The sequence below is a fragment of the Bactrocera tryoni genome, chromosome 1, assembly GCF_016617805.1.
Source record: "Bactrocera tryoni isolate S06 chromosome 1, CSIRO_BtryS06_freeze2, whole genome shotgun sequence".
Taxonomy (NCBI): domain Eukaryota; kingdom Metazoa; phylum Arthropoda; class Insecta; order Diptera; family Tephritidae; genus Bactrocera; species Bactrocera tryoni.
In genome coordinates, this window is record NC_052499.1 from 74,890,028 (window position 1) to 74,916,898 (window position 26,871).

A 26,871-nucleotide genomic window follows, 5' to 3' on the forward strand; every position below is an offset into this window, starting at 1 on the left:
CGTGTCAGCTACAGTATCACTTGTTGGTATTTTGCAAAATCTCGTGCCATAAGGCATTTTTAATGTCCGTTTTCATTTCGCGTTGCGTTGCAGACCCTACAGCGCTTCTTGAGAGCAAGCTACAGTCGCATCGAGTTTTTGGTCTCATGAGGACTTTCTAGCAAATACATAGGAAGTGGTGTGTTTCGGTGGCACCAGGCCTTTGTGGAGGGCCGGGAAGGGGTCGCTGATGAAGACCGTGCTGGGAGACCTGCGACTTCGGCAAACACGGACAATGTGACTCGTTTGCGCAAAGATTTGAATTCAGACCGTCGACAAAGTATTCGTTTAATTGCCCTGATGTTAAATTTATCAAAATCTGTGATTCGTGACATTGAACCGGAGCACTTGAACATGCGCAAGGTGTGCCCGAAGATGTTCGCAAAAGTGCTCACTGACGACCAGAAATTGCGGCGAGTAGAAGCAACCCAAGAAAATTTTGAACATGTGTGAAATTGACTCGTAATTTTTGTAAAACGTAATCAGAGATGACGAGTCATGGATCTTTGAGTGATAATGATGATTCCGATTTTTTTTATAAAAGCAAAATATTTTGGGCGAAAAACAACGTGATGTGATTCAAGAACTGTTATTTCGTCCAGAAAAATAACGGTTTGGTGTGGTTTGTAGGACAGTGGAGTCAAGGGTCCATATTTCTTCAAAAATGAAATAATCGTAACCGTCAATGGCGATCGTTATTGTGCCATGGTAATCGACTATTTGATAACTGAAATTGAAGCTCGTTATCTCGGCGACTTTTGGTTTCGACAAATCAGCGCCACTTCGCACGCATCGCATCAATCAATGAACATATTGAGAGAACACTTTGGAGAGCAGTTAATTTAACGTTTTGGGTCGATCGATTGGCCACCAGAACCCTGCGATATCACATCGTCCAGTGGGGATATGTAAAGTCTAAACTCTATGCGGACAATTCCACTTCGATTCGAACTTTGAAGCAAAATATCCCGCGTATCATACACCAGTTACCAGTCGAAATACACGAACGAGTCTTCGAAAATTGAACTCAACGGATGGACCATCTCAGACGTATCCGCGGCCAAACTTTAAAAGAGATAATCCTCAAAAAATAAATTCGAAAGTATGTTCTTTCGATTGATAATAAACATTCTGCCTTAAATTTGAAGTTTCTGTGTTTTTTCCTTAAAAAAGTAGGGAACGTCGAAATGGATGACCCTTCAGTAAATGAGGAACTCATAATATTATAGTGATAGGCGTTACAAACTCTATTCAAACCTATTTCTAAACATGACTTATCATTCAACGTTTTAAATCTACCATGACTGCAGGGGTGATGCTGTTCCGACGTCTTATTGCCTTTGGACTTAAATTTAAAAACCGCTATTTTCTAGGAGGTTCCGAGCTGATCTCCTTTTATTTGAATAAGTCGAAGGAGCTACCACAAAACCTTTGTACGCTTATTTTCTAGCTAAATATCAGTCGGATTATTTCTTAAATGGGCCTGACATCAATCAGCTAAGATTAGGCCGCGGAGTCTGGGAGCATTAGGCTACTAAGAATACTAATTTATTTGGCAAACCTCAATTGCTAAGTGAGAGACTTTCCTCGATTTATAAATTAACCCTCAATGGACTTGAGCATACATAAATATAACCGCATTTTGCCCTCTGACCCGCCAAAGTGTAGAGCTGGAAAACATTTCATTGGAAGACACATACACACTTTATTAGCATCATAACTGTCCATTATGCATGCGATTTAAAATTAGTATCGCATAGTTGTTATTTTTAAAAACACCACAACAACAACAAAACAAGCAAATAAAAGTTGGCAGTGCTTGGTGAAAGGATGACGAAATGACACGCAAACGAGTGCATTGACACCGAACCGAACGCCAATAACATCGGCGAAAGCAGCCGTGCGCATGCGCCAAAACTGTTTGTTTTCACCAACATGCAACAACAACAAGCCGCGCTGTAATAGCCAAACATAAACAAAACACCGAAGGGACGCAAAGCAAAGTAGGGAAGCATTTTTGGCGCCAAACTGCAGCGTGCCGACGTAAGCAAGTGCCGAAAGCCGAGGACGCAAAGCGAAAAACGAGGCACAAGAGAAAACACACAACGAAAGGGGGTGAAGAGGAGCTTTTGAGCTTTCCGCCCGCCACCCACAGAGCCGACAGCAAGCGCAAATGTCTTGAGAAAGTCAGCCAACGACACGGAACGAATGGTCAATTCAGTCAGAAAGGAGCTCCCCAGACAGCAACGCGACGCGCAACGGTACTCTGCTGGCAGTTATGGAAATAAAAATAAAAAAAGTTAAAGTAGGAAGAAAAAAGTGAAAAAAGAAATAAATTTTTAAAGTCCACTTCTTATTATTTGTGCAGCAGCTTATTGTTACTCGCCTAAAGAGGTGTTGAATTGCGTTGGTGGCGCGCTGGAAAAGGGCTCAACGCGGTACCGTTAATTTCGTGTGCGCCCCTGCGTATGTATCGGAATGTGGCTGTGGAAAAATGCAAATTATGCACAGAAATTCCCAGTGTAATCAAGTGCTGAAGAAAAGTGCTCCGCCAAAGTGAAGGCCTGTGTGCGGTGGCCAGGAGGAATGCATGCAGTAAAGCAGAATCAAATAAAATAAAGTCAAATATATATGCATGTCAAATTACTCGCTGTAAAAAGTGCATTTAATCCATAAGTAATTCAATTAAAAGGAAATTGCATAATTTTGTTGGTGAAAATGTTGCAGCCACTTTAAGCCGCAGCGCCAAGAAACGAGGTATGCCTTCAATTACAAATGCATACGCACCAATTTTCATAAGTATAATATGTAATTAAATTTGAAATGCGTTCAAGACCGCCGCGCTTGTGGGAATACCACACATTTAAATATTTAAAGCGTTTGATGTGAAGGAAAATGTGTATGTATGTATGTATGTATGTTGCAAGCAGGGAAAATTTGTGTAGGTATAAGGAGAGAAAAATTAAGTACATTGAAAATGCTACGCCAAGTTCGGGTGTACTGAGGCGCGAACACATATTCACAAGCACACATACACACACGAAGCTGCTGGCGCGCGTACTTACAGTTGTGTATGCTACGAAGCACGCATGAGGCGCGAACACATAATTCTTGTATGTATGCTCACCCTGCAAGCCCTGTGGCGATATTTTGGTCAAAAATTTAAGTCCTTCTTGCAAACGATTACGAGAGAAGTGGGTACAAACTTGATCGAGATTAAATAGTGGTGCGTTCTAGCGATCTCAGTTTGGAATTTTATAGCTGGCGGTGCAAACGTTGAAAATTGTTATGCCTAATTTAAACAAAGGTAAGCGTTATTGTACAACAAAGTCAGCTCAAGTTGACTTCAATAAAGAGACACTCTTTAAAGTCCTGGAAACGTTCGTAGAACTGTTGTTGTTTCAGCGGCAAAAAACATTCCTGAAATAATATCTAAAAATGTTGCCTAGTTGATAATCCTTGGCCGGTTAAAAATCTGTGTGCCATCCGGTTACGATTTTATTTCCTTATATTGGGTAGTCGAAAAAGTCTTTTCGTATAAAGTTTCGTATTAAAAAGTAACAAACACGGTTTGGGATATCAATGAAACTCTTTATTCCTGTGAAAGTACATTCGATGCCGTTATGTATAGAACTCGATTTCTTTTGCATGGCCATCACGGGCACGCTTGCAGAAGTCCAGAGGCTGAACCCAATTTTCAAGGATTTTCAAGCATAAATCGGCGGATATTGCTGCAATTTCACGTTCGATATTCGGACGAGGTTCATCAATCGCCGCTGGTTTGTTGGCATAGATCATAAATATGACGTAACTCCATGGATCTAACGGCGTCAAATCATAAGACCGAGATGGCCAATTGACTGGGACATTTCGTGGTTTTTAATAAATCGATTGATTTACATTCACTGTGTGGCTTGTGATGCCGTCCTGTTGGAACCACACATTGTCCAAATCCATATCACCAAATTCGGTTCAACTATTCGGTTATCATTGAGCGGTAGCGATTCCCATTCACAGTAACGTGCCGGTCTTGATCATCACGGAAGAAGTACGACCCAATGACGCCGCCGGCACATAAGCCGCACCAAACAGTAATTTTTTACGGGATGCTCTGATGACTCATAGAGTACGTGTGGATCGAAGCCATTCAGCCAGAAATGAGCCTCATCGCTGAAGATGATTTTTCGAAGAAGATCCGGATCATTTTCAAGTTGTTGCTCAGCCCAATTCACGAACATACGATGATTCTGGTGATCGAGCGGCTTCAGTTCTTGCGTTAATTTGATCTTGTAATTATGTAGGCCAAGGTCTTTTTGCACAATTCGACAAACTGGCATCAGAGAGATGCCCAACGCTTGAGAACGACGTGTGAGAGACTGATTTGGGTCTTCCTCAATTGTTGCCCTAGCGGCAGAAATATTCTCGACACTGCGGGAACTTCTTTATCTCACTAGCACGGATATATTTTATGTACTGTGCCTGTGGATTCAAATAGTTCCACTATACGCTTAGTTGTTGATCTAACAGAGCTACTATGACGACCATAAATTGGAAGTAGCGCTCTTAAAGTTGAGCACACTGACTCCGAATTTCGGTAGCGAATTTTAATAATTTCGACTCATGGTTGGATCGTATATCCTTCCAAAATGAAATGGAAAACCTTACTGAAGAGAAATGTTAATAGAGCGATAAAAAATGTGGCATCGCTTGCTGTCCCAATCGGTATACTTTTGTAGCATTCTTATTGAAACCCCCGATTCGATTATTGTAAATAAATTGGAGAATCTTGTACGAAAATTTTAAGTTGTTCCAGCAAAGACTTTTGGAGATATGAGCGTATTTGAAATCAAAACTTTAAGCTTCAAATTAAATACACCTAATACATTTTAATACTGAGAATCTGAGAATGTATGCTACGCAATCCACTTACACTTCCCTACAGGGCATTTAATCCACGATGTCGCGATGTTGGCCAAGTCAGGGAACAACTGTGTTCGGCCAATGAGCTTCGTGTCCTATTTAACCATGCGCATATATACAGATATAACTATTTGTTTGTGTGTGTATGTATGTGCCTGCCACTCGAAGCATGTACGGATACACACAAGCAAATGAACCTCAAGATAAGCCGTCGAAAGCAAAAATAAAATGTAAAAAATAAATAAATAAGCCCACCAAGGCAAGGATGAAAGAAAGTGCAAAGCAAAGAAAATCTTCAGAAGGCTGTCCAACTCACAGTAGAACTTAGGTAATTACGAAAAGTGCTCCAGCCCAGCTGTTAAGCGTTCACACAAAAAAACGAAAACTCAAACGAAAAACGCAAAGGCAAAACCACAAGCAGGAATGTGCTGTGACCGTGCTTGTGAGTGCAAAAGTAAAGAATGAAACAAAAGCAGAAAGAAATAACAAAAACAAAAACAAAAAAATGCTGCTCGTTTAGCCACATTCGTATTTTTACATATATTTTATTTCCTTTTTGGTTTTTCTTTGGTATGTACTTTATTTTATTTTATTTTTTATTTTGATTTCTTTGTCTTTTCATTTTGCCTCGCTCAATGGCATGTAGAAAGCGCCTCATTGCCTTTTAATGCATTTCCTACTTCCGTTTTGCCGCCGTTCAACGTTAAATCGTATGAATGAAAGTGTAAAGCAGTCCGCTCCCCACCGCCAGCCAAGTGCCATCGCCTCTTTCACCTTTCGTTTGCCACTCTGCTTTTAAGTTTGTGTTTTTTTCCTTTTGATTTCGCTCGGGTTTTCATTGTTTATGCCATTCACAGCCACAAAGCGCTTTTTGTGTTATGCCTGAAGGCCTCGCAGTGGTTTATCTTGCGTTGTCTCTTTGTTATTGCTGTTGTTGTCTGTTTTCTTCTTTCCTCCAGTGAACATTGCTTGCATTTTACTTGATATTTTTGTGGCTTACTTTTTCCCTGTCTCTTGTTATTTGTTGACTGTCTCGTTACATCGCCTTCTACTGTTGTTGTTGTTTTGTTTTTTCGGTAGACAGGCCATTTAACGTTGCGTTTGACCAGCTCCATAAAACTGTCATGTCGCGTATACGCCATGTTGAGTGTGTGCTTGGCTTCACAAGGCGTTTGCTTGGCAGCTTTTAGGCGCACTCACATATAATCGCGTTCGCGTTTGATTACCGCTTATTTTATGTACCAAGTAGTACTTAAGCAAACAAAATATTTATTTCACAAATATTTGTCTAAGCAGTCAATCTATTTACCTGAATGGGGGCTCATATGCTTACATACATATATAATTTACTGTTTTTTCATTACAATTTATATATAAAGGCAACATGTATTTGTTTATATTCATAAAAGTGCATTTTTTGTTGTTTTTGCAGTAATTATACGGCTTCTTAGAGCAATAACATCGAAATTCGAGAATATAAAAATATTTTCAATTAAATATTTCTCGAATTGAGTTGAATAAAGTGGTCCTAGGGCCGATCTTAAGCCAGAAACTTCAATATCACAATTTCTGATCTTCCCCATATTTCTGTTAAGTTTTAATAAAAACTAAGTAGACTAGTGTAAAGGGTGATCCATTTCGGTTTCCTTACTTTTTTTAAGAAAAAATTATTGTTTTGATAATTATCTCTTTCAAATGTTGGCCGCGGACAGACGCGTCTCAGTTGGTCCATGCGTTGAGTACAATTTTTGTTGACTCGTTCGAGCATTTCGACTGGTAACTGGTGAATGACACGTGTGCTGTTTTGCTCCAAATCCTGAATCGAAGCGAAATTATCCGCATAAACTTTAGACTTTTCATAACCCCACAGAAAGAAGTCTTATGGTGTGCTATCTCACGATTTTGGTGGCCAAAAACGTGAAATTATAATCGCATCAAAGTTATCTCTCAATAAATCCATTGACATACATTACTATAGTATAGTATATACAAATATAGAAAATTTGTTAAGCTTGAGTGCTCTTTTCCAATTAAATGTTATATCGCTTGTGTCTACATTCGGTTTAAAATATTATTTTATTCGTATTCCCTGTGAATGTCAAATATTATATGACTCACCCTGTAATAGCTGCCTTTCTGCATCATTTGTTCTTCTCGAATTGCGGCGTATTTATTATTGTTGTTGACTTCGGTGTAATCATGGCATGTCCGCTTCACATTTATCATTTCAAATTGCAAGTGCTCAGCTTGTGCAAAATTCGCTCGCAATTACATTAACACATTACTCTTCGTGTAATTTTGGGGATTTCTTATTTTTTGTGTTGAATGCTTAAATTTAAAATAAATGGCTGGCTAACAGTACAAAATTACTGCTATTATGGCAAAGCACTTATCTCGACGTTTTCATAATAATTGGGTGGTATTTTTAGTGTAAAATATTGTCCTTACATACTTATTTGCATGAAATTATTTAAAATAGATTCATTTTAGTTATGTGCGCCGCGACAGTGTCTTGTGAAAGTTATCCAATCGGTTCGATTCGCATTGCTTTTTCTAGCATAGCTTTACCTCAGCAATAACGCGTCGAATTCTGCTTTGATTTACCAACATAGAAGGAACGATCCAAAGTAAACAGGACTTTAAAAAAATTTTTTTCTGCAAAATCAATTTATTTTATTCAATATAGTCTCATTCTGCTTCAATACAGCTTTTTGCACGTTGCAAAAGCATGTCGAACGGATGTTTTAGCTCGTTGGCCGGTGTGGCCGTCAGTATGCTGGTGCAAGCCTTTTGAATGGCCTCTACGTCTGCATAACCCTTTCCTTTCACGGGAAAATATATTTTTCCGAGTCGCTTGGTGCCGCATCAGGTAAATACGGGGAGTGGTTAATGGTTAAAATGTGATTTTTGGTCAAATAATCGGTCACAAGCATGGATCAAATGTTGGATTCTGAGCAATTTTTGGTCGTCAGTCAATTTGTGCTAAATAAACCGTGCACATACCTTTCGTAAGTCCAAATGTTCGGTGAAAAAGCGATAAATCGATGTCTTGGAGATGTTTAATTCCATTTCCATGAGTTTCAATGATGATTTCAGCTAATTTTTGACGAATTCACGCACAGTTTCGATGGAATTTCCGGTGATCGCGGATTTTGATTGGCCCACATGTTGGTCGTCATTTGTGTCCTCACGACCACTTTGAAAACGTTGAAACCACTCGTGCACTCTGCTACGGGATAGGCAATCATCGTCATAAATTTGTTTCATCAATGGAAACGTTTCGGTAAAAGTTTTACCAATTTAAAACAAAATTTATTGTTGGCTCTTTGTTCGAAGCTCATAGTCGCACCAACAGCACTAACATACTGACACTTAAAACGCAATAACTTCACTTCCAATCGGTGAAATGTCATTAAATCGATAAGGAAAATCGATAAATATAGCAGATTCTAACGCACCAGTCGACATATAGATGGCGCCACAAGGGGGCGCTAGATTCAAAAAGTCCTGTTTACTTTGGAACGCACCTTGTAGATCGTTTGATGGTCAATGGAGCCTAGTATAGATGACAATTGAGAGGCCGAGTTTTATGCAGAAAAGGGTCTGTAAAACAATTCCGCCAAACCCTGTGATTAGCGAAACTATCCTACTGAAGTTATTTACTATTTTAATGCTAACAAAATCCGCTAGTATTATGCAGATTGTGCTGATTAGTGACCGTTTTGATTAGATGTTGAGATTTAAAAAAATATAGATCAAAAATATCTTACACCTAAAAACCAAAATTGACAGAAATTGTTCTCTTGAGTTTTTTTTTTATTTTTTTGCATTTCCGATGTAATAATTTCGCATATTTAAGGACACGGTAAGCTAGATTGTGTTAGTTAGGCAATATTTCTTTGTACCCTGAACAGAGTATATTAAATTTGCCACGAAGCTTATAACACCCAGAAGGAAACGTCGGGGACTTTTGTCGTGGTGAGCCGATTTACCTCTGTCCATCTGCTTGTCCTTCCGTATATGAGCGTACTAGTCCCTTAGTTTTAGAGTTAGCGATCTAAAATTTTGCACATAATCTTCCCCCCCAGAAGCTGCTTTTTTCAGATCGGACTACCAATCAAAGTCAAAGTAAGAAGTAAAATTCTTCAAAAAGGATCTATTCTCCTTATTAAGTAAACTTAAACCGACTTGAAGGTTATTTATGGCTAGAGAAAACCAGTAAATTTTTTGGCATAGGATGCAAACCGTTGGTGGATTATGGTTTCAGATTTAGTTATACATACAGTTGTAACAAGAAATATTTCTGTGAAGGGTATTATAGCTACAGTGTTAATGCTTTGTTAAGTTTCTAAATCATTTGAAATGTAATGTCCTTTCAAAATTTCAATGTCGGAGTAATTATATTATAATTGCTTCTATATAAATACAAAAATACAAATGTATATATGTACACGTATATCTACGCGTAAGCGCAATTTGCTGGCATGCCAAGTTTAGTCTCACTAAAATAAAATTCAAATACGCACAGCAGTCTTCCACATTTCTCGTCTCTGCTTCAGCGTTTACCATATTTGTTACCATTTAGACAACAAATGTTTATGTGTATGTTATGCACTTCGGTTACGGCAAGCAAACGACTGTCAGAGCGCTTTAAGTTAAGTGCATGTGAAGTGCAGACTCAAATCGTCAGACAACTGCAGCACGAATGCAGTGAAATGTCATGCGGGAAAGACAGCCAGGGCAGCAAGAATAAATAAAGAATGAGCGCCATGCGAAAGGAAGTGTGGAGAATCGCTAAAGAGAATCAACGAAATTGCGGTCGTACAAAAAGAATGAGGGAAATAAATAAATAAATAGACCGCATACAAATAATTCCACCTTTCTCCGAGTGATTGTTCAATTGTGAATGTAAACGCAGCAGGTATAAGCAAATAAATATAATATATGCGAACACACACACACACAAACAATCTTAAATATGTATAAACACACACATACATGTAGTATATACAAGCACACATATAACGGTGCTGCGCTGTCAGTCCACCTGTTGTACATAGCGTTTCGATAGCTAACGAAGCCATCTCCAAGCTGACAAGTTAAACACATTAGCATACATATAGGCGCGTGTACTTGCACAGCTGTTTAGAATATTAATTGGCACAGCCCTGACCACGAAAACGGGTGGTTGGCGCACAAGGCAAAGGCAAGCTACTTGTCATGTCTTGTGGCTTTGGATAGCCAGCCTAATGGACTGCCACGAGCCTCAAACGTTTCATCACCCCGTCGAACCCCGTCGGCTTCAAGGCGAGCACAACCACTGAAATGCACAGGCAAGTTGTGGGCGTTGGTGGCGCTTAGATGAGCTTGATTTTTGTTTTCTCTTTTGATTTGGCTGCTCGATGTTCAGTTTATTATTGGTGGACTGAGCTACTAAGCTGTATATATACATATTTTCATACATTGACATATAAAAGTTTATATATTTATGATTTTAATACTCACTCAAACACAACTAAACAAAAAAGTCGGCAGCATATATGTATATACAAATGAGATAATACTGGCAAGACGCCTCAAAGTATGCTACATTAAACTTAGTTGGTATGCCTTACTTATCTTTCTATTTGCTATATTTTTCCACAGTCTGCTTTGATTCATAAATACTTGCTTTCATTGTTTTTATTTTATATAATAATTTGCTTTTGCGCTTGCCAATGTTATTGCCACTCTTTGTTGTCGCTCGTGCCGTGCCAGCAATGCAGTGACTTGGTTTGCTTCTCCTGCTGTCATGCGGCACTTGAGTTGATTGCTTTGCGCCGCTGGAGAACGCTATGTCTATGCCTCAGACTAAACACACACAAAGCTACAAACATCCGTTTATTTGTGTCTGTAAATATACATAAATAATTCTAATCGTTTACTGTCAGCTTTTCTCTTCATTTTTCATTCAAAGATAATTTAGTTGGAATGAATTTTATAATTTCCACTTGACCTAATTGCACATTTCATTCCACACAATGCAATCGACAGCGAATAATGCAAATTCTCTCGACAATAGAGCAAATAAGTATTCGATAACTTAACAACTTTTAAAATGCGCACAAGGAAAGAATTTTTCGATATCGATAAAAAAAAATTTTAATAACATAAATCGTAGAAGGAACAAGTATTTTGTGTAGTCGCTTCAAAAATAATTTTTCGATTACTTAGACTATTTTCTGTACGGGAAAGTAAAATTAAGGGCTGCTTTCCATAATCAATAGAAGAAGCCATTGTTTAAAACAATCGATAATAAAACGATTGCTTTGCATATTCAAGAATTTAAATAATTTTTCGGCAGTCGATAACGACTAAATTTTTATCTATTACTGAAGTTTATAATTTATGAATTATTCATTGTTGATTCACAAAATAGTGTAAAAAATAATCGTAATTCATCCCTTCGGAAACTCAACGTTGTTATGTTCTTCTCAAACGAACATTTGCCTTAAGGTTTGTCGGGCAAAATTGTGATATTAAAAATACTTTTTTACGTCACAAAAAATAGTATCGATATCGATAGCAAAACCGATTCATATCCAATAATTATAAATCATTACTTTAGTGATTATTTTCGGTAAATAATAACTGTTACTTGTGTTCGATTATAGTAAAAGCGATAAAAACCGCAAACTTCGGCTGCACCGAAACTATAATATCCTTTATAGGTTCAAGCTTTCGCTAAAACACTTTGACTATGATTGTTAAGTTTATATGGCAGCTAGTTGGTAAAGTGGTCCGATCTGCACAATTTCTTCCGAACTAGAAGCGCTACAATAATCTTCGTGAAGATGGAATGTCAAATAAAAAAAATTTCGATACACGAATTTAAGTTTGATCCTTCAGTTTATATTGCGGCCATATACTATAGGGTTTCGATCTGAATAATTTTTCCGGATATTAAATAATAATCCATGCCGAATTTCGGGAAGATTCTTTGTATAAAAAACGTATTCCATACAGGAACTTGAATTTGAACGTTCAGTTTGTCTGACAGATATGTACATATGTGCTACAGTGATCCGATAACGCCTATTCCAACAAATGTGTAGCTGCCAAATTTCCGGTCGATATCTCAAAAAATTGAGGAATAGTTCGTTTATATGCTGACAGACGGTCATGGCTAAATCGACGCAGCTCTGATCATTTATACATATATATTTTAAAAGGTCTATGATGCTTTCTTCTGAATGTTACTAACTTCCTGGTAAATTTAAAATAACATACAAGTATTCAGTGCAAAAAAAGCAAATTTTTGTAAAAGAAACAGCTTGATAAAAAAAGTTTAAATATTAGTATCATAATCGTTATCTATATCAGAAAAGATTATTATATTAGAACCGATATTATAAACTATTATTTCTAGTTATAGATTACAGATGAAATTATTATTATAAAGTGCAATCCATTTTGAGGTTCCCTGCTAGAAAAAAACATAGAAACTTCAAAATTGAGGAGTGACTATTATAATTCAAAAGTACCTTTTTTGTATTTATTTTTTTTTTAATTGTATCTTTCAAATGTTGACAGCGACTACGTATCAAATGGTCCAACCGTTGAGTCAATTTTCGATGACTCGTTCGAGCATTTCGACTGGTAACTGACGAATGACACTTGTGAAGTTTTCTTCAAGGCCTGAATCGAAGCAAGGTTCTTCGCATAGAGCTTAGACTTTATATCTCCTGACAGGAAAAAGTCTAACGTCATGATATCACACGATCTTGGTGGTCAATCGATCCGCTCAAAACGTAAACTTATCTGCTCACCGAAGTTTCTCTCAATAAACCCCTTCATTGATTGGATGTGTGGGAAATGCCACCAAATGTCGCTGAGATCACGAGCTTCGATTTCTGTCACCAAGGTGTCGGTTATCATGGCGTGATAACGGTCTCCATTGACAGTTGCGTTCTCACCGACATTATTTTTGAAGAACCACACGAAACCGTTCTATTTTCTGGCTGAAATGGCAGCTCTTGGATTTCTTTAAGTTGCTCTTCGTCAAAAATGCCGCAATTTTGCTTATTTTCATACCCATTAAGCAAGAAATGAGGCCCGCTGCAAAAAAGTTGTCTCGAAAACGTCGAATCTCCTTGGAACTTTACAAAAGCCCATGGAGCGAAGCTATATTGCTAGAGCTCTTGCACAAGCAGCATTTTGTACGCTTTCAATTTAAGATCTCGACGTAAAATGCAGAAAGTTCGTTCCACACGTCAGTCCGAGTTGCTGCGAATGGTGCCGAATAGACTTTCCACCGTTTCTGTGTACACTCTCCGCAACGGCTACTATATTTTCTTCACGGCGTGCTGGAAGTGGTCTTTTCAAATATTATCCAATAATAAATTTTGGGTCTCAAGAAGGGTCACTTTGTTGGGATGATAATAACGGTTGATCCAAGTAGAGGTACTTTTTCAATATTCTTTTTTTGACAGATCATGTGTGAGTGGTGTTAAGCTGTCATGTTATTTTTGTTCAGTATTGTTTTGCATTTCATCATGAAAAGACCTATACGCCTGAACAACGTCTACAAATCGTTCAACTTTATTACGAAAATTCACGTTCGCGCTTCGCTCAACTTATGGTCAACATAGTCGGCCCACTGAGCATACTATTCGCAACACCATCATCCAAAGTTATTGTGATAATTTTTTTTTTTTTTCAAAAACGAAAATTTCCGATATTATTTGAACACACCTCGTATATGTAAAGGCATGAGAGCAATTTACTGGCATGTCGAGTTTGGTCACACGATAATATTGATGTGTGGTGAATTGGAGGTTATATCTATTATATTTCAAAGAGCTTTCATAAGATACGTTCAATCTACTAAATATGTTATCATCGCTCATTGTTCTACTAAAATTTCCGTTATGCTTTGGTCACAATAAGATCTCAGAACGTAAGAACCAGAAATTAAACGGTTTTCTGCAACTCATTAGCACAGAACTTCAGTATCTATCAGCCTGCAATGACAAGCCACTGATGTCTGATATAAGAAGGTTATCTTAAAAACTCTTCGTTCGCTCTGAAAAGACTTCATTTCAGATGTTCTCGGTAAAAAAAAAAAAAATAAAATGTGAGCTAAGGTAATGTAAAAGTTTTATTAACTGAGAAAAATTTGGGCTCAGCGCCATCAAGATCCAACAAAATTTGTAAGATGAGTACAACAAATATTTTACTGAGTTCTTGGCAGCTTTGCTACTGCTTTGACTCCTACCACAAACTTTTCGATCTTCCATGAATTAATCTCTTCAATTTTTAGTGACCGCAAATTGTTCTCTCCATAGATTAGAGACTCAGTTCCTGGGGCCACATCATCTTCCTCAAATAAATAATTGATTAAAAACAGGTTGTCTCATTTGCCCTTCTATGCTGGCAGCCATGATTTCATTCATCACTAGTTCATGAATTAATAAGACGTCATCAACCCACATCGGCTCATCACAATTGAATAACCCGGTACTTTTCTGTTGTGGCAGCCGCCAAACGCTATTAAACCACACAACTTTGGTTTATTTTAATTAAAGCTTCTGAAATTGCGTGAACCAAACACTTGTGAGCGCATAAAAAATGCAAATGCCAATGCGAAACGAAGAGTGTAAGGTTATTATAATAATAACAGTTAAACCAACACAGCCTTGGCAGATGTTTTGGAGTGAGTTTTGTGCCGCAAATGCTCCGCTGCAGCAAACATCACTACAATCACGCACCGTTATAAACTATATACATACATATATGCATATAGTAAGTTGGTGCGCGAGTGGAGGAGGTCACGTGACATATGCAAATTTTCAGCAGCAACATGCAAACAGGACATTTCTCATCATAAATGTGTAAATTACGACGTTATTAGGCTGACATTGCCTCCGGTAACCTTCACAGAATGAGCTGTTGACGAAAATTCACAACAAACACACAGATCATGGACCAGCAAAGAGCCAAAGAGCCTCGAAATTGCTTTGTTACAACGCTCATTAGACCAAGCAACCAAATCGCATAATAATGCGACACGATGCTTGCGAGAGTGAGTGTGTATGTGTAAGTGGGAGTGTAAATTTGTAATGACGTTGAGCAGTAGCGTCTGTATGTGTGTTTGTGTTGTCGTTGCACTTGACACTGTTGAAGGTTGTGTCGCGTAAACCTCAATTCAACCTCGGCCTCTCTTTAAGCCTTCGCAGCACTCAACGCATGGCATCTCTTTCACACACACACACATCTATATATTATATTAACACGTGCGAGTCACATAATAGCGGTTTCTACGCTTATTTGTCAAAAAAGTGCCTCTAAGTTGACAGTTGACAGTTAGCCGTTTCTTCGCTTCGACGTGCAACACTTAACGGATTTTCATTTAGTCCGCTAAAAAGCGTTTTTTATTCCTTTGTTTCACCTTTCGCTCGGAACAATTCGGTAATCTGGACAACAAGTTGATCGCTGGGAAGCCAAAGTGTGCATGGCCTGTGACCGTTACTCAAACATGGCGCTGATTACGGTTAGTGTGGCTAAGGCTTTTTTAGTCTGCTTGCGTATATTTGTAGGTGTGTATATGTGTATATTTATAACGGTACAGCTAGAACTTGAACCTTCGCCTAATCGTAATGCGAATAAATTATAGCGTCATTTGCACGTTCGCTGTTTGGCGCTTCGCTGAATTACCGCCAACACTGCACGCATGTGTGCTGCTCACATTCACTCGTGCACGCACGAAACACTTCACGATTGACGATGGGGAGGTTAAGTTTCTTTTAATTAATTTTGACACGTAAGGCCTGCAGATGCTTGACTATGATAAGAGTGTTGAGGTTGTGTATGCAGTCTAATTCTGTACAGTAAATTTGGACTTTGTTTTAGAAATCTACATAAGAGGTTTTCTTGGATTGCGGCCTTTTGCCTCCTTGAATTTAAGACCAGGAACCCGAAAATAGTGTGACAAGTTGGAAGAGTTATTAGAGCTGAGGAGCTGAGGAGCTCGAGACCTACATTTGTTTTTAAACTGTGTAACCAGTAATATTTACTGTTTCTGTTAGGGTTTGGTAATAGGAGGGTATGTGTTTTCCTTCAACTTTTTCTTCTTGATTGGCGTAGACGCCGATTACGCAGTTATAGCTGAGTTTACAACAGCGTGCCAGTTGTTCTTTCTTTTCACAACGAGGCGCCAGTTGGAAATTCCAGACGGAGCCAGATCCTTCTCCGCCTGGTCTTTCCAACGGAGTGGAGGTTTTCCTCTTCCTCCTCCCGTAAGTATTGCGTCGAATACTTTCAGAGCTGGAGTGTTATCGTCCATTCGGATGGCATGACCTAGCCAACGTAGCCGTTGTCTTTATATTCGCGATAAGTGATGATGATGTGAACAACAGAGAAATAAGAATCTGGAAATTTGCATAGGGTTGGCGGTTGGACATAATAAGAGCGAAACAATAATCAATATTATAGGTGTAAATTAAATTACGAACTCTAAAAGAATATAAAAGACAATTTCAAAAAGTATCACATAATCCCTACTTTATTTGGGCCTACTTCATTTTCAGCTGTCTCCGTGACGTCAATTGATCAACTAACTAACAGTCGCTCAACTCCCAACCCATAGCCAAAAAATAATGTATCGTTATCATTGTGAGTGCACAACGAATCATCGATAGCATGACCCGTGACGGAGAGATACCCGCCATTTTCAACCCGAAACGGGTGCGTACACCATCCGTTGTCGTAACCGGTGACTCTCCGAATGGTCCATATGGTGGGTTTAGTAATGCGCTCAACGCCAGCAATCCACAAATTGCCCACCAAGACTCTATATCATCGAGTCAACAGGATCCCAGTGAGGTTATAACAATACATCCGGATGCACGTGATGCGTCGACGCCGATCGGCACACATCCAGCTTTGCGACGTGGACTCGGTGCTGGCGGTGGTAGTTTCGTAAGTAGTTGCGGTGTAAGTGGTATTGTCGGTGTGGGACCCGGTGGCGCTGGTGGTGGTACAAATGAACCGGATACACCTACTTTGGAGGCGGGACCAGATGGCACAGAAGTGCGGTTTCGTCGTTTAAAAGCATGCAAGGAGTCGTGTTGCTCCGAACTGGCGCGGAAGGTGAGTAACAATCGTAATTCAGTATTGAACTTTGAAATTTATCATTACTGTGCAGATGTACTTTGGTGTTTGTGTCACCATACTCGTTACCGCGTCGTGGGTCGGCGCTACGCATTGCATAAAATTCCTCTACTTGAATCGCAGCACCTATGCCAGTATTACCGCAGATGACTTCGATAGTACATCAAATCGCGCCATCGATCTGGATTTGGTCACAAATATGGATGACGATGATCCGAGAAATATTTTGGGCATAAGTGACAACGCATTGAGCGTCGATGATGTGGAGGATGTTACAAAGTTGTTCCATGTCGCACAGCCAATTTCGCCAGAGTCGACAGTATTTCGTGCGCCCTTCTTCGCCGCTTGGTTCTTCACAAATTTTTCATTCTTCTTCTTTCCCATCTACATTCTGGGACGTGTATCGTTGCGCAAATGTGACAAGCCAGGCGAGATCTTGGGCGATGTGTTGCGCGGTTTTCGCGATCGAGGTTTTACCATCGGTAAGCTGCCAAAGGAAAGTAAACTTTTACCTATGTTACGCATCTCAACCTTCCACTTAGGTCGCTTCCTCAACCGCTGCCTCTCTTTCTGCATCCTTTGGCTGGTGACCACCTATCTGTACACCATGTCCCTGCGCGTACTCTTCGCCACCGATGCCATGGCGCTGTTTGCGACCAATGTCGCTTGTGTTTACCTGCTGTCGTGGGTCATTCTACACGAACAGTTTGTGGGCGTGCGGGTATGTATGCCTTGCGCGCCATGCGACATGGCATTAAATTGTTACTGAAATAAATTCAATTAAGTGCTTTTTAATCTCCTCTAGATTGTTGCGGTTATTCTGTGCGACACGGGCATTGCGCTGCTGGCCTACATGGACGGCATTACTGAGAGTCGCACGCTGAGCGGTGTTGTGCTGGCAACACTGGGCGCTGCCGGTTATGCAGTATTCAGGGTGGGTATTAGGACCGTGCGTCATTTGCATATTGCTCATGAGTTCACACATAATTTTGTTGTCCGTATTGCGGATATGTTTTGCATGCTATTTACCACTCTCTTTCTGCTTTGCTTTTAGGTTATGTTCCGCAAAGTTATGGGCGATCCGCCGATTGGTCAAATTGCCTTTGCTTTCACCACTCTCGGGTTTCTGAATGCGTTGCTGTTGTGGCCTGTCTGCGTGGGCCTATATTTGGCGGGCTATGAGAGCATGCCGCCGGATCGTATGCCATGGATTATTTTATTAATCGCCAGTATTTTATTATTGGGTAAATGCACTTCTGTTAACAATACACAAAGTTTATTAAATATTTTTTATATATTTCAGTTTTCCACATACTAATGCAATTCAGCGCAGCCGTCACTTATAATATGTTTGTTACGCTGGGTTTGATAACAGCAGTGCCAGTTTCAGGAGGTAAGTGAAGGGAACAAATGATGTAAGGGAAATAGTGAGCACAGGTTAGGGCATATATATGTAACTCTGTTGAAAAATTGGATCGAAATGAGAAGCAGATAAGAGACAAAGAATATGCGTTGTTCTTTGGTTAATTTAGAAGATGGCCACTCAGAAAGTAGCATAAACTCCCTACGTATTTTTGTTTTTCAAAGAGCTTGATTACGGGCATTAAATTGAGCTTTCACCTTATAGGAGAGTTGGATAATTGGTTCCAGATCTATTAGGTAACTCAAAAGTCGATAGGAGAAAGTTAGTTAATAGCATTCGATGGACTAAAAAGGTTTGGTAGAGTCATTTATTAAAATCGATTGATCTGAATCTTCAGACTTGTAGACTAATATAGATTGAGCGGCAAATAGAAGGAAGAAGCCAAATGGTAGAAAAGGTAGTTCAAAGAAAGCGACAATATGTATTTCTGTAACTTCGACTAAACAGCCCAACACAAACTCATTCTACAATTTATTTCAAAATTTCTTACCCAACTTTCCAAACGGCCAGCCACTCTCAGAAAGTGGCTTTTAGTAACATAGGAAAGTTTATAAACATCCTTTACGTCCCCAGCCGTAAGTCTATAGAGAGAAAGAAAAAGACGGATGAGTTGGCCCGCTCTGTTGCGGCCGAGAACGCCATCCTCATAAGCTCTTCAGACCGTTACTTTCTTCAAAGACTTGAAGCAATGGATATTAGAGGAATATAATCAGTGGATCCAACAAACGCCTGACGGCTTACATTCTGAAATAAATAAATGGCATGGGAGATATGAAAGCCATGGACTAAATATGATAAAAAGTTAGAGCGTTACCTCTGCGAGTGCTTAGCCTTCAGTCGGTTGAGACGGATTATCGTCCATGCCATCGAAAGATTCAATATAAAATAAAGCTTTATTAAATCTATGGAGCTGTTGAATAGTTCCTGTTGGAGACTTAATCGATTGTACCATACGAATAATAATAATTACTTATCATAAATAGAAAATAATTGTGGTTTGGACTGCGATCTATGGCCTATTGCGCCCTTTCCTATATCACATATAGTTACAAAGGTCCAACACTCTGAATAATTCCAGGAGATTGCTAGGCGCGATGAAAGTGATGCGATCCCTGTCCACTTAGATGTATTCTAGGGCCTTGAATCCTAAATTGTAGGATCTACGTTCAAAGAATTCGACTTGGACTAAAGAAAAATGTACCTTTATCACAATAAATCACTGGCAAACACCTGTCACCTTTTCGCTTGCCCACTGTAAGCTCCCGATTTACGACTTCCTTTCGATCGGCTCGGTCCGTTTAATTCTCAACTTTTGAGAAGACTTAGGAAACATTCACAACAAGAATTTCAAGCGTTCGTTACTTTTAACAAAATGTTGAACGACTCGATTGATGTTTGCTTTCGGAACAGCTTATATGAGAAGCTTTTGATGAGCGAGAAGCTCACGTAGGTAGCGCATTGTCAGTGTTCGTTTTCTGTTATCTTTTTTTTATAATATTAATTCTATTCTATTCTGTTTTAGACTTTAAACTTATAGTTTCTTATATATTTTGTATCTTTTCCAGCTCTGGACGTTGTACTGTACGGCGCCACATTCGCCGGCATGAAATTGGCTGGTGTCATATTAATCGCGGTTGGCTTTTTCCTAGTCATGTTCCCCGAAAACTGGCCGGACTACATAACGCGCTTGCTAAGGTAAGACCAAATTTTAACTGTTGCAGGAAAATTTAATAAAAATCGAATCAGTTCATTTGTGCTTGTGTTAGTATGCTAATTTTTTGTCTACGTCCAAATCAAAAATTATTTATTATTAAAATTAGTTGATTAAATACTTTGATTACACACTTTCATAACTAAGCTAAATAGCAGTTGGGAATTAAATAAAATAAAAACATTTAAATTTCATTAAAAAAAAAACATTTAAATACACATATGTTTAGTAAGAAATTGCTAATTTTTAAATTAATTAATTTTTTAAACATTTAATGCTAATAAAAAGTTTTTACCCGTTTTTAATACAACCCATGCATATTATATACTTTGTAAGCATTGAAAAGATTTTTTTATTTTTTTTATTCAAAATACTTATGCATAACAGTTCAATTTATTACTTTGTTTAACAAAAAAAAACAAAAAAAATTATTGAAATTAATACATTTTAATTTTCTCATGTTCTTATGCCCGTAATATTTCAGAAAGAGTGGTCGTGCTATACTGCGTTACCAATGTTGTTGTGAATTAGCTGAAATTCATTATCCCCATGCGGTAGGCGAACACAAAAAATATTATAAAACTACCCAAAAAACAAATTATCGAATCAAGTTACTTACCATACATTCTAGACAATTTGGAAATTTTTTTTTTCTAGAGTACCGTTCTTTTTATAGCTGCGAAGTTAGCCTTGTGCTTCTGTAACCAACTATTTAATGGAAAAAACTAGCGAATGCGTTTGCTGGCAACATTTTAGAATGTTAAAACGCAAATGCATAACTGTTTAAATGTTTTTTGAAGTTTGAAAACACTTTCGAAATCCCTTATAAAAGGGCGTTGCACTGTAAACTGCATTTAACAGCTACTTTGCATTCGTTTATACAGTTATAGTATGTCATAGACTTACAAATGTTAATTTTCACTAGCGCTGCTTTGTAAAAAAAAATCTCTCTGAGAATCAGCTGTTTAGAGCTAAGTGTTTTTTTTTTTCAAAACTTTGTAACAGCATAATGTTACAACACAAATTTTTTGTTGCAATTAGCGCTAACAGAGACTTTTTACTGAGTTCCTGAGCTGAAGTGCGTTTTGCGTTTCTTTTTACCGACTTTGGTTGCCTACCACTACAACTACAACTACTCCTACTACCACTACTACTACTCTCAACCTGCTCTAACTGCTGTATACTATATACTATATATATAAACTATCAAATAATATACTTTTCCGAACCACTACTCTATATACTAACAACAATTCCTAAAGTAAACACAAACCAGCTACTAATATGTACATATTATACAGCCAAATATACAGTTATTATATCAGTTAGGCATATAATACCTCAATAATGAAATATCAATGTTGCCAACCGCCAACAAGCCTTTCGTAGGCGTTTACAAAAACAAAACAACACAAAGCAATAAAAAAATATACACAAATCTCTACACCTACATTATAAAATATGGCTTTGGAGGCGCGTCTGCTGTGTTTCCCTTTCGCCTCTGTCTTACTATCCGGCTTTCTGGCTTTTTGTGCATTTTTCGTAAAGATTTGCCAGTGTTTATGGACTGCCCAACACCAACCAAACAACCAACATCACCCGTACATTTGTATATTGATATTTGAATACTCTTGTACACAACAATTTACAGTTAATATTCGCCATATACATACATATATATCAGCTTAATCGTTGTTGTGGCTAATAAATGATTGGTTTGTAATATATTTTTTTTTTTTGAAAAACCACAAAGAAAACTAGAGTTTGCTCACCCCGTTTCTTAACCCTAGCGCCTGGGTATACATATATTGAGAGTTTACTGTAACTAACCTGCATTTGGTATTGTAAATATATATACAAATACATACAGACATATTTGCTTGTTGATAAGCCTTTCCAATAATTTTGAGATTTGTACAGTAAAGACACGAACCACATGTAAATCCACATGTACATAATTCATTTTTATACTAAATTTCCTTTTTTGTACAAAATTTAAGTTTTTCATAAAATGTTAAGAAAATTATAAAATTTTTTGAGAGATTTTTTACTATTAAACATTTTTTTACATATTAAAAAAGTTGTATATTTAAATTTTGTTTTCATATTTTCGTCAGTTTGTTTTTGCTTTATCTTTACCGAGTTAGAATATAGGCAATAAATTTGCACCTTACTACAAAAGACCGAGTTTCTTTTTTCAATAACTTAAAAAATTTAAGAACTCTTTACTAGATTGTCTAATTTATTGGAAAAATATTTCGAAAACTTCAGCGCAGATAAGCAGAAGCTTAATGCAACTGACAAAACTCTTAACAGGGGTCTATACACTCCCCCGAAATAACATGGCCTTTTCAATATAAACTGTATATCTTGTATTATCTTGTCCAGAATCTTCTTCTTTATTGGCGGTGTCTACGCGCTTACTCGGTTATAGTTGAGTTTAGTCATTCTTTCTTTTCACACAATTAGAGATACCAAGTGTAGCCAGATCCTTCTTCACCCGATTTTTTTAACAACGTGGTGGTCTTCCTTTTCCTCTGTTTCCCCCGGTGGGTACTACGTCGAATACTCTCAGAGATGAAGTGTTTCAATCTATTAGGACGACGTGACCTAGCCAGCGTAGCCGCGGTTTCCTAATTCGCTGAACTATGTTAATGTCGCCGTATAACTCGTTCTGCCCATCGTTCCATAGAATGCGACATTCGCCGTTGCCAATGCGCAAAGGACCATAAATCTTCCGCAGAACCTTTCTCTCGAAAACTCGTAACGCCGACTCATAAGATTTTGTCATCGTCCATGCTTCTGCAGCAGGACAGGGATGATAAGTGACTTCGGTCTTTGTTCGTTGAGAAGAACTTTACTTCTCATCCGAGACTGTTGTTTACTATTCATTGGGGCGAGTCCCAAACCCTGCGCACAACCCTAGAAAGGAATGGTTCGCTTTCTCACTTAGCTCGCCTTCAACCGAATGTTCTTTGGCTACCCAGAAGATACTTGGTTTAAGACCGGAAGTCGTGAGCTGCTTGAGCCACACATATGTAAATGAATTCCTTCTGGCCACTCCCAAGTGAATGGTGTTCTGAGAACTTTCCTCACTTGCGTGAACTTCTACATAAAACTCCATCCTCCATATCAGAGATATTCATATCAGCTTGTTTATGTATATTACGGAACTCGATATTACTATTTCCATATAAACAAACCAACAATTTTAATATACTGATAGGCAAACAAAAAATAAAATTTTCAGAAAAATATACGAAACCAGAATGATTTGCCCTTTAGAAGATTATTTGAAGAGGGAGAGTTCCAATAACGACTCAGTTAACATAACATACAAACATATGTATATGACCGATCTATATCTAATGACCTCTTGTCATTTAAACCAATAAAAAACCAACAGCATAAGAATAATTGTTAAAAAACTGTTGAGGTTTCTTGTAAAGCCATTCAGTAACCAGGATTTGGAGTTATCTTGCTCAGATCGAAATGGACGTCAATAAATGTTCAATTATAGGTAAATGTACAAAGTTGATTGTTGAGTTCAAAATGCCGCTGTTGCAAAACTTTTTAGAAAGATATACTGTTAGCGCTCAATTCGCATGATCTGTCAGTTGATTTTTAATGATCCGTCTTCCTATATCATATCTTCTACCGCTGTAAGACTTCTAAGAATAAGCATGCAACTGTTCTTAGAAAAGTAAATGAAGCAGTGGAAGCGTTTAACTGTTTCGAAGATTGTCGTTCCGAAAAGTTGCGATAGAGATAGATATGTTTCTTGAACTCGCGTCTTTTGTTGTCATATTGGCTTGTTCTCGGTCAGCTCAAATTAAAGTGTTTCTTTGATTTTTTCGTTTAATATTTTTTGTTTTTCTTATTTTTTCAGTATCAAATATAGCTTATATTTCAATTTCGAAATTAATTTTCAAGCATTTATAATTATTTTTTAATTTAAAAAATATTAATAATAATTATTATTATGATTAGATTTTGTAAAGAAAAATAAAAAAAAATTTTATTTTTTGTTATACAAATTTTATTATTTAACACAATATTGTATACCAAAATTAATTGCACTTATTTTTTTTCTTAAATTCATTCATCAATAAAAAATGTTTTTTAATAAGTAATTATATTTATTAATTTATAAGTAACAATGTAAATCAAAATCGCCTTTAAACTCTCAGCTACTTCTAAGCATTTGAAGTAATTTTTACATTATTAAATTATAACACTATTAAATCAAGCTTTGCATTGAAGACACACCCACACAAAGTTATACAAAAATTTTCGGTATGGAATTGAGTTGTTAATTGCACCAATTGCTTTGCGGCATTTTTCAGAAGCACCATCCAAAGTGTTGAAGAAACGCATGCAGCTGAAAGCGATTTCGAAATTTATTCTATTTACTAATAAAGTTTTTTATTTTCATTATGATTTCTTAAAACACAAAAAAATATGCTAATTTATTATAACTTTAGTCAAAAGAGTTATTTATGTAAGAAAACTAAAAGAAAAATAATAATATAAAATAAAATAAATCCAAAAATAATTTATTTTAATATATAAAAAGTTTTTAAATGTTTAATTAATTTTAAGTTTTTTTTTTGACCAGTTAGTCAAACATATAAAAATAAAAAAAATAAATAGTTTTATATATTATATTATATTAAGAAAATACGGATTAGGAGAGAAAATTAATAATGAATTTTAATAGCTCTGAAAATCAAATAATAATATAATATAAATAAGCAAATATTTTGAAAAAAAATAATATCAGAAAATATTTATATTTGAGTCAAATTGTATTAATTCACCGGTTAATTCACTTACAAAATAATTTTTAATTAAGAAAGTTCTATACAATTTAAAAAAAAAAGTCTCTACGGCATAAGCAACCTGAAGAAATCGTGCTTAGTTGTAATTTAAACGCAAAAATTTTGGGAAAAGCAGTGATTTTAACACGATAGTTTGAGCATTTCTCTAACTTGACCGAGCAAAGCACTCTATTCTAACAAAACTGAGTGCCTTTTTTCACCGCCTTACCGTTATAAATATACACTCTTTTATACCCAAGAGATAATTATTTGAAAATTTGACTGCTTACGCCTCTTTATCAGTTCCTTGTCTGATATCTGAGCCCTCATAAGATAATTCAGCTCCGTTCAGCGCAGTTTAAGCAAATGAATACGAGTACAGCTAACATGTTGATCAGTTAGCAAAATATACTCCGCTGTATGCCTTAATATTATGCGACAACTATTTTTTTGTGTGAGTGCTAATAATTATATTTATGAAGTGCAATATAAAAAAGCTAACAAATTATTTTTAATAATATATAAATAATATTAAATAAAATTATGCATGTATTTTTTTAACTAAAAAATATTGTTAAAACAAAATTGTAAAAAATCACCAATTTTACATTAAAAAAAACACACACACACACAATTTAATTGAAATAAATTAAATCCTATGTAAAGCTATCTTATGATTTTTTATTATTAAACATATTTGAAAACGTTTCATTTTTTATGTCTTAAACTATCTATATTCGTGTTATCCTCTCATTACTCGTATAAAACGGTATCGATATTTCCATTGTATTTGCAGAAATATCATCTTGTTGGGTCACAACGCGAGGTGAGTTTTGTTTGTAATGCTTTCATTTTCACTTTTCTATTTTTGCCAAAACAAAAACAAAGATAAATTAATAAATAATTACAACAAACAATTTGATGCAACTGCAATATATATTTTTAAACGCATAAAACAAAACTAACAAAAACACATGAATTTGAGTATTTCTTACTTTGGAATTAGGGAAAAGCGGAAGTTTAATGATGTTTTGTAAATATTTTTTTGTTTTTTTATTTCTTTTTATATTAAGAATATTTGTTAATATATATAAATTTGTTTTTTTTAATTGTTCATTTTTAATTATTTCGTGATTATTTCAATTTGCTTTTAGTTTTAACAATTTTACTTCTTTCAAATTTCGGATTTTTCAATATACAATTTTTAATTAAATTTCATCAAAAATTACTGAAAAAATTTCAATGTTTTTACTACAGATTTAAATAGCGAGCATAATTATTATTTTAACATTGTAGACATATTTTTTTATTTTTATGTTTTTACTTTCTCTTAACTATTTTTTTGTAATTTTTATTTTCTTGTGAAATTTTTTTGTTAACTATTTTTGTTGTATGTTTCACATTCTACATGTGTGTTTTTATTTTTTATTAATTTTTTTTTATTTATTTCTTACTTTTTTACAATTTTGTAATTTTTATTTCCTTAAATTTTCTTTTGTTAAATTTTTTAATATTTTTTTTAATTATTTGTTGTTATTTTATTAGTTGTACATGTGTGTTTTAATTTTAATCATTAATTAATTATTTTTTTTTACTTTTAAATATTTTTTTTGTAATTTTTATTTTTTTGTGAAATTTTTTTGTTAACTATTTTTGTTGTATGTTTAATATTCTGTATATGAGTTTTAATTTTTTTTTATTTATTTCTTACTTTCTTTCAATTTTGTAATTTTTATTTTCTTAAGTTTCTTTTGTTAATTTTTTTAATATTTTTTTAATTAATTGTTGTTATCTTATTAATTGTACAT

At 36.4% G+C, this 26,871-nt stretch overlaps 1 protein-coding gene across 10 annotated transcripts in view; it reads left to right on the forward strand.

Annotated features, from left to right (window-relative positions):
* Positions 1 to 2,276: 2,276 nt before the first annotated feature.
* The window catches only part of LOC120782269 (putative thiamine transporter SLC35F3), a 35,292-nt gene continuing 10,697 nt past the window's right edge, over positions 2,277 to 26,871 (forward strand). For 5 of the 10 annotated variants that reach the window (XR_005706243.1, XR_005706241.1, XR_005706240.1 and 2 more), the window contains exons 1-9: positions 2,277 to 2,796; positions 16,527 to 17,088; positions 17,144 to 17,591; positions 17,652 to 17,830; positions 17,915 to 18,043; positions 18,164 to 18,353; positions 18,413 to 18,502; positions 20,098 to 20,227; positions 25,860 to 25,889. Coding sequence is in view for 7 of the 10 variants with exons in the window: in XM_040114499.1 (XP_039970433.1) it covers positions 16,639 to 17,088; positions 17,144 to 17,591; positions 17,652 to 17,830; positions 17,915 to 18,043; positions 18,164 to 18,353; positions 18,413 to 18,502; positions 20,098 to 20,227; positions 25,860 to 25,889 (1,646 nt within the window). In the remaining 3 variants the exon portion in view is untranslated. Of the gene's footprint in view, positions 2,797 to 15,319; positions 15,491 to 16,526; positions 17,089 to 17,143; positions 17,592 to 17,651; positions 17,831 to 17,914; positions 18,044 to 18,163; positions 18,354 to 18,412; positions 18,503 to 20,097; positions 20,228 to 20,727; positions 20,798 to 25,859; positions 25,890 to 26,871 lie in introns of those variants that run through there. The other 5 variants (XM_040114516.1, XM_040114456.1, XM_040114464.1 and 2 more) reach the window with 5 other exon arrangements.